The sequence below is a fragment of the Dryobates pubescens genome, chromosome 34 (genome assembly GCF_014839835.1).
Source record: "Dryobates pubescens isolate bDryPub1 chromosome 34, bDryPub1.pri, whole genome shotgun sequence".
Lineage (NCBI taxonomy): Eukaryota > Metazoa > Chordata > Aves > Piciformes > Picidae > Dryobates > Dryobates pubescens.
This window is the reverse complement of record NC_071645.1, coordinates 8,430,703-8,440,589: the sequence shown is the minus strand read 5'-3', so window position 1 is coordinate 8,440,589 and position 9,887 is coordinate 8,430,703. Positions and strand designations below refer to the sequence as shown.

At 67.1% G+C, this 9,887-nt stretch overlaps 1 protein-coding gene and 1 long non-coding RNA gene across 2 annotated transcripts; both read left to right on the top strand.

The window, feature by feature from the left end:
• Positions 1–135: 135 nt before the first annotated feature.
• On the top strand, positions 136–5,907 carry LOC128898873 (uncharacterized). The gene is made up of 3 exons (XR_008463007.1): positions 136–281; positions 5,649–5,716; positions 5,852–5,907. It is a non-coding gene; the product is annotated as an uncharacterized LOC128898873 (long non-coding RNA).
• A 2,042-nt stretch (positions 5,908–7,949) lies between these two features.
• Positions 7,950–9,619, top strand: TIRAP (TIR domain containing adaptor protein; the record flags this gene model as incomplete). Its single annotated transcript, XM_054176012.1, has 2 exons — positions 7,950–8,589; positions 9,208–9,619. Coding segments are annotated over 2 exons (684 nt in total), but the record flags the coding sequence as incomplete, so codon positions are not given.
• Positions 9,620–9,887: the final 268 nt, after the last annotated feature.

Here is a 9,887-nt window from a genome sequence, read left to right as displayed (position 1 = left end):
TCGCGATGTTGCGCGGCTATAAAGGGAGGCAGGGGCGTGCGCCGCGCAGGCGCGGCGTGCCTGCAGGGGCGGGAGGCTGTCAGGCTGCGCTGCCGATGGCTGCCGGCCCGGAGCCGGCCTGGCGCTCGGGTGGCAATGAGTGAAACCCCCCTGGTCACTTGTTGAGGAGGCTGCTGCTGGCCTGTGGCCTCTGACCTTCCGGGTGAGGCTGTGCCCCCCTCCCCGGGGGCCTTCCCTGGCGTGGGTTCATGTCTCTGAAGCGGCGTCTGCAGCCCTCCGAGGTAACAAGAGCAGCGCTTGGCCTCCTCTGACCGCCTCGGTGCTTCGAAGGATGGCGTTCGGGGGCCTTTGGGGCTGTGCAGGAGGAGCAGCTGGCGTCTGGCGCTCAGGGCAGCTCTGCCTCGCTGGGTGCTGGCTCTGTACGCAGCGTGTCGATGGTGTGGTTAGGCACAGGCTAAGCTTTTCCTCACCTCAGCGCCTTGCCAGGGCTTGCCTTTGACCCTGCTTTGTGCCCACGTTGTCCTCGGTCTGTTTCCTGCCTGTCCACGGGCAATGGACTAAGCCCCAGGCGCCCCTCTCCTGCCACTGCCAGAAGTGTTTGTGCTGTCCCCGGGTTTCAGCCTGGAGCTGCTGGTGGCTCCGGGTGGCGTGACCCGAGCTGGGCTCGCTTAATTACTCTGCTCCCTTTAATGATAGCCGTGATACTACAGCCGAGGCAGGGGTGGGGGCGGTGGTCTTGTGGGGTGAAACCCCTCAGGGCCTGGGGTTTGTGAGGTGATTGCCTCTGGGGCACGGCCCAGCAGCTCAGGGGTTCCGCGGTGGTGCTGAGTCACACTGCGTTGCTCTCCCCTGGGACACGCTGCGGGGTGGGGAGTTGATTCTTGGGGTGGTGGCAGCCGCACAGTTGGCAGTTCTGGGGTCAAAACAGAACAAGTGATGTGTGACCCATAGCTGGCAGCTGCCTGGGCGTCCCTGTGAGGCTCAGCGTCGCTTGGTCCTGGCTTTCCCTTGCGAGGGGCTGGCTGGTGGCTCCTGCTTGGTGCCTGGAGGAAAGGGAGGCAGCTGGGCTGGTGGCAGGGCTGCAGGAGCAGCTCCTCGCCTCTCGGCTTCGTTCCCTCTCTGGGCAGGGCTGCAGGAGCAGCTCCTCGCCTCTCGGCTTCGTTCCCTCTCTGGGCAGGGCTGCAGGAGCAGCTCCTCGCCTCTCGGCTTCGTTCCCTCTCTGGGCAGGGCTGCAGGAGCAGCTCCTCGCCTCTCGGCTTCGTTCCCTCTCTGGGCAGGGCTGCAGGAGCAGCTCCTCGCCTCTCGGCTTCGTTCCCTCTCTGGGCAGGGCTGCAGGAGCAGCTCCTCGCCTCTCGGCTTCGTTCCCTCTCTGGGCAGGGCTGTCCTCATGTGTTCCAGGTTCCTCTTCCTCGCTGCCCTGTGCTCCAGGCTGGGCAGGGGGCAATGGGTGCCCACCAAGCAGCCTGCCCCTCCTGCACGGCCATCGGTGCCTTCCAGGGCTCGTAGATGTACTCGGAGGGGATATCCTTGAGGAGGGGGAGGTGTTCCCTAGGGGCAGGGGTCAAAGCCAGCGGGGAGGCCACCCCCAGTGTCACAGGGCTCTGGGTTTGGAGCCTGGCGAGTGCAGGCTCCGTCCCTGCCTGCCCCCTTGCCGAGAGCCGCGGGCGGTGGCAGGAGGCACTGCCCCGCAGCCGGCACTGAGGGCGCAGTCGGCGTCCGGGAGAGGCTCCTCAAAGACCTGCCGGGCACGGCCGTGCTGCGGGCATGGGGTCCCCCAGGAGCTTGGTGGGCATCAGGGGCGATCTGCTGACCTTCAGCCCTTCTTCCCAGGAGGCCCAGAGGTCGGCCCGGGTGAGGAAGCCGGCGGCAGCGTGCCGGGCGAGGCGCTGGGTCCAGCCCTGGCTGCGCCGCTGCCTCCTCCCGGCGTCCAGGACGGTGTCCGGCCCGGGGGGCGGCTCTCGGGGTTTGGGGGGGCAGGGGGACGCTTTTGGTGGGGTTATCCCTGAGGTAAATACCTCCCTGCAGGCGTGGAGGTGCTGGGGCTGTCATCCCAGGCCACCTGCAGGCAGGTTGGGTTTCAGAGCGCCGGCGCCGGCCGCCTGGGACAGCTGCCCCCAGAGGAGCTGCCCTCCCAGGGAGACTGGGGGCTGGGAGTGCTCCCCAGCAGCATCACCACCTCCAGCCGGGCTGGCTCCTGTCGTTTTGTCTACCCCCAACCCAGAGGTGCCACCTCACCCCCTGGTAGCCCTCCTCCAGCCTCCACCAGAAGGTGCAGGCAGACAGGCAGCCCAGGTAGGGGCTGAGGATGGTGGTGCTGGGGCTCAGCGAGGTGGGAGCCGCCTCAGGCTTCTTGAAGCTGCACCCCCAGGCCTGGGTGAGGACAACAGGGATGTGGTTGGGATGTGGGGAGGTGAAGCAGCCCCAGAATGGGGGTGGGGGGTGCCAAGCACTGACCCTCTCCTCCACCAACGCGTCGAGCCGGGCGAGCACTGCTGTCTCCCCACCAGGGCAGCGGTGAGGACCCAGCTCTGGGGGGTCCTGGACCAGCTCTCCAAGGTGAGGAACCTCGTAGTTGGTGTCATGGTTGGAGGTGCAGCAACCTGGGGAGGTGTGCATGGGGTGGGTATGACTGCCATCAGCCTGCTCCAGAGTGCACAGGGAGGCAGTCCCTGCCCAGCCCTGCTCCATGCTCCCCCTGCAGCTGCTCTGGGGCTGTGTGACTGCCATCAGCCTGCTCCAGAGTGCACAGGGAGGCAGTGCCCAGCCCTGCTCCATGCTCCCCCTGCAGCTGCTCTGGGGCTGTGTGACTGCCATCAGCCTGCTCCAGAGTGCGCAGGGAGGCAGTCCTTGCCCAGCCCTGCTCCATGCTCCCCCTGCAGCTGCTCTGGGGCTGTGTGACTGCCATCAGCCTGCTCCAGAGAGCACAGGGAGGCAGTCCCTGCCCAGCCCTGCTCCATGCTCCCCCTGCAGCTGCTCTGGGGCTGTGTGACTGCCATCAGCCTGCTCCAGAGTGCACAGGGAGGCAGTCAGTGCCCAGCCCTGCTCCATGCTCCCCCTGCAGCTGCTCTGGGGCTGTGTGACTGCCATCAGCCTGCTCCAGAGTGCACAGGGAGGCAGTCAGTGCCCAGCCCTGCTCCATGCTCCCCCTGCAGCTGCTCTGGGGCTGTGTGACTGCCATCAGCCTGCTCCAGAGTGCACAGGGAGGCAGTGCCCAGCCCTGCTCCATGCTCCCCCTGCAGCTGCTCTGGGGCTGTGTGACTGCCATCAGCCTGCTCCAGAGTGCACAGGGAGGCAGTGCCCAGCCCTGCTCCATGCTCCCCCCTGCAGCTGCTCTGGGGCTGTGTGACTGCCATCAGCCTGCTCCAGAGTGCGCAGGGAGGCAGTCAGTGCCCAGCCCTGCTCCATGCTCCCCCTGCAGCTGCTCTGGGGCTGTGTGACTGCCATCAGCCTGCTCCAGAGTGCACAGGGAGGCAGTGCCCAGCCCTGCTCCATGCTCTCCCTGCAGCTGCTCCCGGGTGAGCGCTGGGGTTGGGCTCCGCGGGGGTCCGGAGGCTCCGCAGGTGCCTGTGGGTCAGGGCAGCTTTGCCGTTGTTCCGGGCGAGGGCTCTGGGGGGCGGGGGGAGGGCCGTGCTGGGCGCCGGGGCTGGATCCCCCGGGGGCCCGGGACCCTCCTCTCGGTGCCGTAGCGGCTGTGGCACGGCTCCCGGCTCGGCTCCGTGCTGTGCTCCAGCTCAGCCGCCCTGGCATCGCGGCGCTGGGCAGAGGGTTCGGTGCCCGCCTCGAAGCTCAGCCGTGTGGTGCCCCAGGCTTGGAAGCGGCGGGGGGGCACCTCCTCTGGGCAGCCCCCTGCCACGGGCAGCCCCCTGCCCACGGCTTGGGCGGGCACGGAACCGCTCGGGGTCCCTGCGGGTTGCCCCAGGTCTGCTCTCCTTTGCCCCGAGACTCACCTGGAGCCTATTGCCCTCGGGCTCCCGTCCAGGCCCCGCAGGGCACCCAGGGGGAGCCGCCTGGCACTGGGGCCTCGCCGGCTGCTGGAGGGGTCGGGGATGAAGAGGGGACGAAGGCAGCAGCGGGCGGTGGCAGCAGCGCTGCGTTGTGCAGCCGGAGCCCTGTCCGGAGCCGGTGGATGGAGCTGTGCCGCATGGCTGCGGGGGGCGCCGAGAGGATGAGCCCTGGGAAGGGGGAGCCGGGAGGGGGTCTGGGGGCAGATGAAGGCTCGGTTGGTGACTCCGGCTGCCGCAGCGGGGGTGGAGCCGGCTGTGGTTATGCCAGCGGCGGGGCAGGGGCGGGCAGGGCAGCGGGGCAGGGCAGCGGGGCAGGGCTTGCGGGCAGGGCTGGGCAGGAGCGGGCAGGGCAGCGGGGCAGGGCTTGCGGGCAGGGCTGGGCAGGAGCGGGCAGGGCAGCAGGGCTGGGCAGGAGCGGGCAGGGCTGGGCAGGAGCGGGCAGGGCTTGCGGGCAGGGCTGGGCAGGAGCGGGCAGGGCTTGCGGGCAGGGCTGGCTGCTGCTGGCTGCTGCTGGCTGCTGCTGGCTGCTGCTGGCGGATGTGGGAGGGAGGCCCCGGGGCAGCTTCCCTCTCCCGGCGCTTCCGCACGGCCAGGTGCAGCCGGGAGCTGCCGGCAGGGCCTCGGGGGGCTCTGCGCTGCCCCCTGGGCTTCCCCTGCGCCCTGGACTGCTCCAGCAGGTTCTGCTCTGGCATGGGGCAGCTGTAAGGATGGCTGTGCCTGGCCTCTCGCTGCGGCTCCCATCAGGCTCTCAGCCTCTCCTTCCCCACCCAGGTGGGCTCAGAGCTTCCTCCTGGCCGCTCCCGGGGGCCGATGCCTCCTCCTGCCCTGCTCCAGCGCCCAGCTCCTGCCCCCCAGGTAGGCAGCTCCCAGACCTCCTCCCCACCGCTCTCCCTCCCTGCCTGAGGTTTGGCTGGGGCTCAGCTCTGGACAGTTTCACTTCCGTGGGTCGGCCTCGACTTCAGCAGGGCCTTGGGCACCATGGCCCAGAACATCCTCCCAGGCAGGCTCAGGAGGCGTGGGTGGGTGAGTGGGCAGTGGGGTGGGTTGAGACCTGGCTGAAGGACACAGCTCAGAGGGTTGTGGGCAGTGGGGCAGGGTCTGGTTGGAGGCCTGCAGCTCCTGCTGTGCCTCAGGGCTGGGTCCAGTCTTACTCAGTATCTTCATCACTGACCTGGCTGAAGGCTCAGAGTGGAGGCTCAGGCAGGTTGCTGCTGGCACAGAGCTGGGAGCAGTGGCTGAGAGCCCTCAGGCTGTGCTGGCACCCAGGGAGCCCTGGGCAGGCTGAGAGCTGGGGGAGAGCAACCTCCTGAAGGGGCAGCAGGGCAAGGGCAGGGTCCTGGCCCTGGGCAGGAACAACCTCCTGCAGCAGCACAGGGCAGGGGGAAGCTGCTGGCAAGCAGCTGCAAGCAGAAGCAGCTGGCAGTGCTGGGGGCCAAGAAGGCCAAGGCTGTGCTGGGGGCATGGAGAAGAGTGTGGGCAGCAGCAGGGCAAGGGAGGTTGTGCTGCCCCTCTGCCCTGCCCTGCTGAGGCCACCTCTGGAGCCCTGGGGGCAGCTCTGTGCTGCCCAGGGGCAGAGGGACACAGCAGCAGGTATCACCCAGTCTGCCTTCACCAGCAGCTGATCCCTGCTCCTCCCTCCCACAGGATCCTCTCCCTGCTGCCAGGAATGAAGGTCTCTGCTGCCCGTTGGCTCTTGGCCTGGCTCGCTGCAGGTGAGTACCCAGAGGTGGTGACAAGCAGCTTCCAGCCCTGCTGGAGGTCAGAGCCTTCCTTCCTGACCCCTCTGAGATGCTGAGACCTGCCTGCAGCTGCTTCCTGCTCTCCTCAGCTCTGTGTTCTGCTGGCAGGAGAAGCCTCAGGGCAGCGATCGGCAGCTGAGCGGCGCCCTGCCCGCCATGGCTGGTGAGTGTGGGAGGGCACAGCCCCTCCACGCCGCCCCCTCCAGCGCTGCTGCCCTCCACACACCGGGGGCAGCTCCCTGGGGGGGGCTACCATCTGGGCTGGGGCACTAGCCAAGGTTTGAGTGGCTGTGAGCTGGTTTTGGGGGGTCAGGGTGGGATCCCCCACCTGGAGGTGTCCTGAGCTGTGGGGTTTGTTTTGGGGGGGTCAGGGTGGGATCCCCCACCTGGAGGTGTCCTGAGCTGTGGGGTTTGTTTTGGGGGGGTCAGGGTGGGATCCCTGCACCTGGAGGTGTCCTGAGCTGTGGGGTTTGTTTTGGGGGGGTCAGGGTGGGATCCCTCCACCTGGAGGTGTCCTCCTGAGCTGTGGGGTTTGTTTTGGGGGGGTCAAGGGGGGATCCCCCACCTGGAGGTGTCCTGAGCTGTGGGGTTTGTTTTGGGGGGGTCAGGGTGGGATCCCCCACCTGGAGGTGTCCTCCTGAGCTGTGGGGTTTGTTTTGGGGGGGTCAAGGTGGGATCCCCCACCTGGAGGTGTCCTCCTGAGCTGTGGGGTTTGTTTTGGGGGGGGTAAGGGTGGGATCCCCCACCTGGAGGTGTCCTCCTGAGCTGTGGGGTTTGTTTTGGGGGGGTCAGGGTGGGATCCCCCACCTGGAGGTGTCCTGAGCTGTGGGGTTTGTTTTGGGGGGTCAAGGTGGGATCCCCCACCTGGAGGTGTCCTGAGCTGTGGGGTTTGTTTTGGGGGGGTCAGGGTGGGATCCCCCACCTGGAGGTGTCCTGAGCTGTGGGGTTTGTTTTGGGGGGGTCAGGGTGGGATCCCCCACCTGGAGGTGTCCTCCTGAGCTGTGGGGTTTGTTTTGGGGGGGTCAGGGTGGGATCCCCCACCTGGAGGTGTTCCTGAGCTGTGGGGTTTGTTTTGGGGGGGTCAGGGTGGGATCCCTGCACCTGGAGGTGTCCTGAGCTGTGGGGTTTGTTTTGGGGGGGTCAGGGTGGGATCCCTGCACTTGGAGGTGTCCTCCTGAGCTGTGTGGTTTGTTTTGGGGGGCCCAGGGTGGGATCCCCCACCTGGAGGTGTCCTCCTGAGCTGTGGGGTTTGTTTTGGGGGGTCAAGGGGGGATCCCCCACCTGGAGGTGTCCTGAGCTGTGGGGTTTGTTTTGGGGGGGTCAGGGTGGGATCCCCCACCTGGAGGTGTCCTGAGCTGTGGGGTTTGTTTTGGGGGGGTCAGGGTGGGATCCCCCACCTGGAGGTGTCCTGAGCTGTGGGGTTTGTTTTGGGGGGGTCGGGGTGGGATCCCCCACCTGGAGGTGTCCTCCTGAGCTGTGGGGTTTGTTTTGGGGGGTCAAGGTGGGATCCCCCACCTGGAGGTGTCCTGAGCTGTGGGGTTTGTTTTGGGGGGGTGTCAGGGTGGGATCCCCCACCTGGAGGTGTCCTGAGCTGTGGGGTTTGTTTTGGGGGGTCAAGGGGGGATCCCCCACCTGGAGGTGTCCTGAGCTGTGGGGTTTGTTTTGGGGGGGTGTCAGGGTGGGATCCCCCACCTGGAGGTGTCCTGAGCTGTGGGGTTTGTTTTGGGGGGGTCAGGGTGGGATCCCCCACCTGGAGGTGTCCTGAGCTGTGGGGTTTGTTTTGGGGGGGTCAGGGTGGGATCCCCCACCTGGAGGTGTCCTGAGCTGTAGGGTTTGTTTTGGGGGGGTCAGGGTGGGATCCCCCACCTGGAGGTGTCCTGAGCTGTGGGGTTTGTTTTGGGGGGGTCAGGGTGGGATCCCCCACCTGGAGGTGTCCTGAGCTGTAGGGTTTGTTTTGGGGGGTCAAGGGGGGATCCCCCACCTGGAGGTGTCCTGAGCTGTGGGGTTTGTTTTGGGGGGGTCAGGGTGGGATCCCCCGCCTGGAGGTGTCCTGAGCTGTGGGGTTTGTTTTGGGGGGGTCAGGGTGGGATCCCCCACCTGGAGGTGTCCTGAGCTGTGGGGTTTGTTTTGGGGGGGCCAGGGTGGGATCCCCCACCTGGAGGTGTCCTCCTGAGTCACACAAGCACCTCGAGGAGCCCGGCGGGGTGCTGAGCCCTGCTCCAGACCTCACCGTGGTCTCTCCAACTCCACAGGCTGGTTTAGGCGGCTCCTGCACAAGCCCAAGCCCAGCTCGGGGGAGAGCAGCCTCAGCAGCAGCCGCTCTGCTTCCTCCTCACCTTCCTCCTCCTCCTCCTCTGCCCAGAGCCTCAGCCGCCCCTCCGGCGCCAGCCCGAGCAGGGCCCCGCCGCCCGCGCCGGACATCAGCGCCTCGGGCAGCGCCCGCTGGGCCAAGAGCTACGACCTCTGCATCTGCCACAGCCAGGGGGACCTGGAGCTGGTGCTGGAGCTGGTGTCCTACCTGGAGGCGCAGCCCCAGGCCCTGCGCTGCTTCCTGGGGCTGCGGGACGCGGCGCCGGGGGGCGCGCTGCTGAGCGAGCTGTGCGACGCCGTGCGCGACAGCCACTGCTGGCTGCTGCTCATCACCCCCGGCTTCCTGCGCGACCCCTGCTGCCACTTCCAGATGCACCAGGCCCTGGCCGAGGCGCCCCTGGCCGCCGGCAGGGCCATCCCCGTCCTCAAGGACGTGGACAGGAAGGACTACCCCAAGGAGCTGAGGAACCTCTACTACATCTACATGGCCCTGAAGGAGAGCGGCTTCAGGCAGATCAGGGACACTGTAGTGCGCTGTGAGTGTGCTGGGGGCGGAGGGCAGGTGGCCCCTGGGGGGGCTGTGGGAAGGGAGGGGAGTCGTGAGCTCAGGGAGGCAGTGGAGGCTGCAGGTGAGCTGGTGGCTGATGGGGCTCGTCTGCAAGCAGAGTTCTGTGCTGGGGGTGGGAAGGGAGCTCTGGAGCTCAGCCAGCCCAAGCCCACTGCTCCAGCAGGGCACCCCCAGCAGCTTGCCCAGGGGCACAGTGCCCAGCGGGGGTTGGAAGCTCTCCACACCAGGACACTCCACAACCTCTCTGGGCAGCCTGCTCCAGGCCTCCAGCAGCCTCCCAACAAACAACTTTCTCCTCCTCTTCCCCTCCAACCTCCTGGGCTCCACTCTCTGCCCACTGCCCCTTGGCCTGGCCCTGGGCACCACTCAGCAGAGGCTGGCCCCAGCCTCTTGCCCCCCAGGGGTCCTTCAGCTCTTGCTGAGCATTGCTGAGCATTGCTCTGGGGCTGCTCTGCTGCAGGCTCTCAGCCCCAGGGCTCTCAGCCTTGGCTCCTCACACTTGTCTCCGTGCCCCCCAGGACACCATTGGCCTTCTTGGCCACCAGGCCACACTGCTGGCTCATGGTGAATTTGTTGTCCACTACAGACCTCCAGGAGCTGTGCCGGAGCTCCAGCAGCAGCTCAGAGTAGTGCTGGGAACCATCTCCCCGGGTGCTGTGCTGCTCTCACCCCCAGTTCAGGATGTGGCCACATCTCAATGGACCATGGGGAAGATGACAAGTTGCTTGGACCAGAGCTTGGAGCTGAAGACAAGAAGGTTACCACACCCATGTGGACACAGTGGTGTGGAGCTGGTGATGCCACCACTACCATGCTGGTGCCAAAACTGCCTTGGTGCAGGTGGGGACAGCCTTCGGCAGGTCCATGCTGCTCATCAGGCAAACACTAAGCTCAGAGGGGCGAGGGCAGCCCCCCAGTAAGCTGACCTAGTGCCTGCTGCATGGGCAGGAAGAGGAGGAACGTGGATCTGGGGCTGTGAAGATGCAGAAGTTCTGATGTCTTGGGTTTTATAATCCCTTTGTGTTGTGGAGTTTGTCAGGAGCAGCCCAGGGGAGGGTGACACCGACTTGGGGGGGGGTCATCCCTGTGGGCACCACGGGGCTCAGAGGCAGCTCCAGGCGGGGCTGGGGGCGATGCCACCACCCTCTGCGCGTCCCGAGGGGCTGTGGCGGGGAGAAGACCCCCCGAGGGTGGTGGCGCTGGGAGCTGGGCTGCTGGGAGCGGGGGCGCGCCTCCGAGCCGCCGCCGGGGCGGGGGGAGGGCACC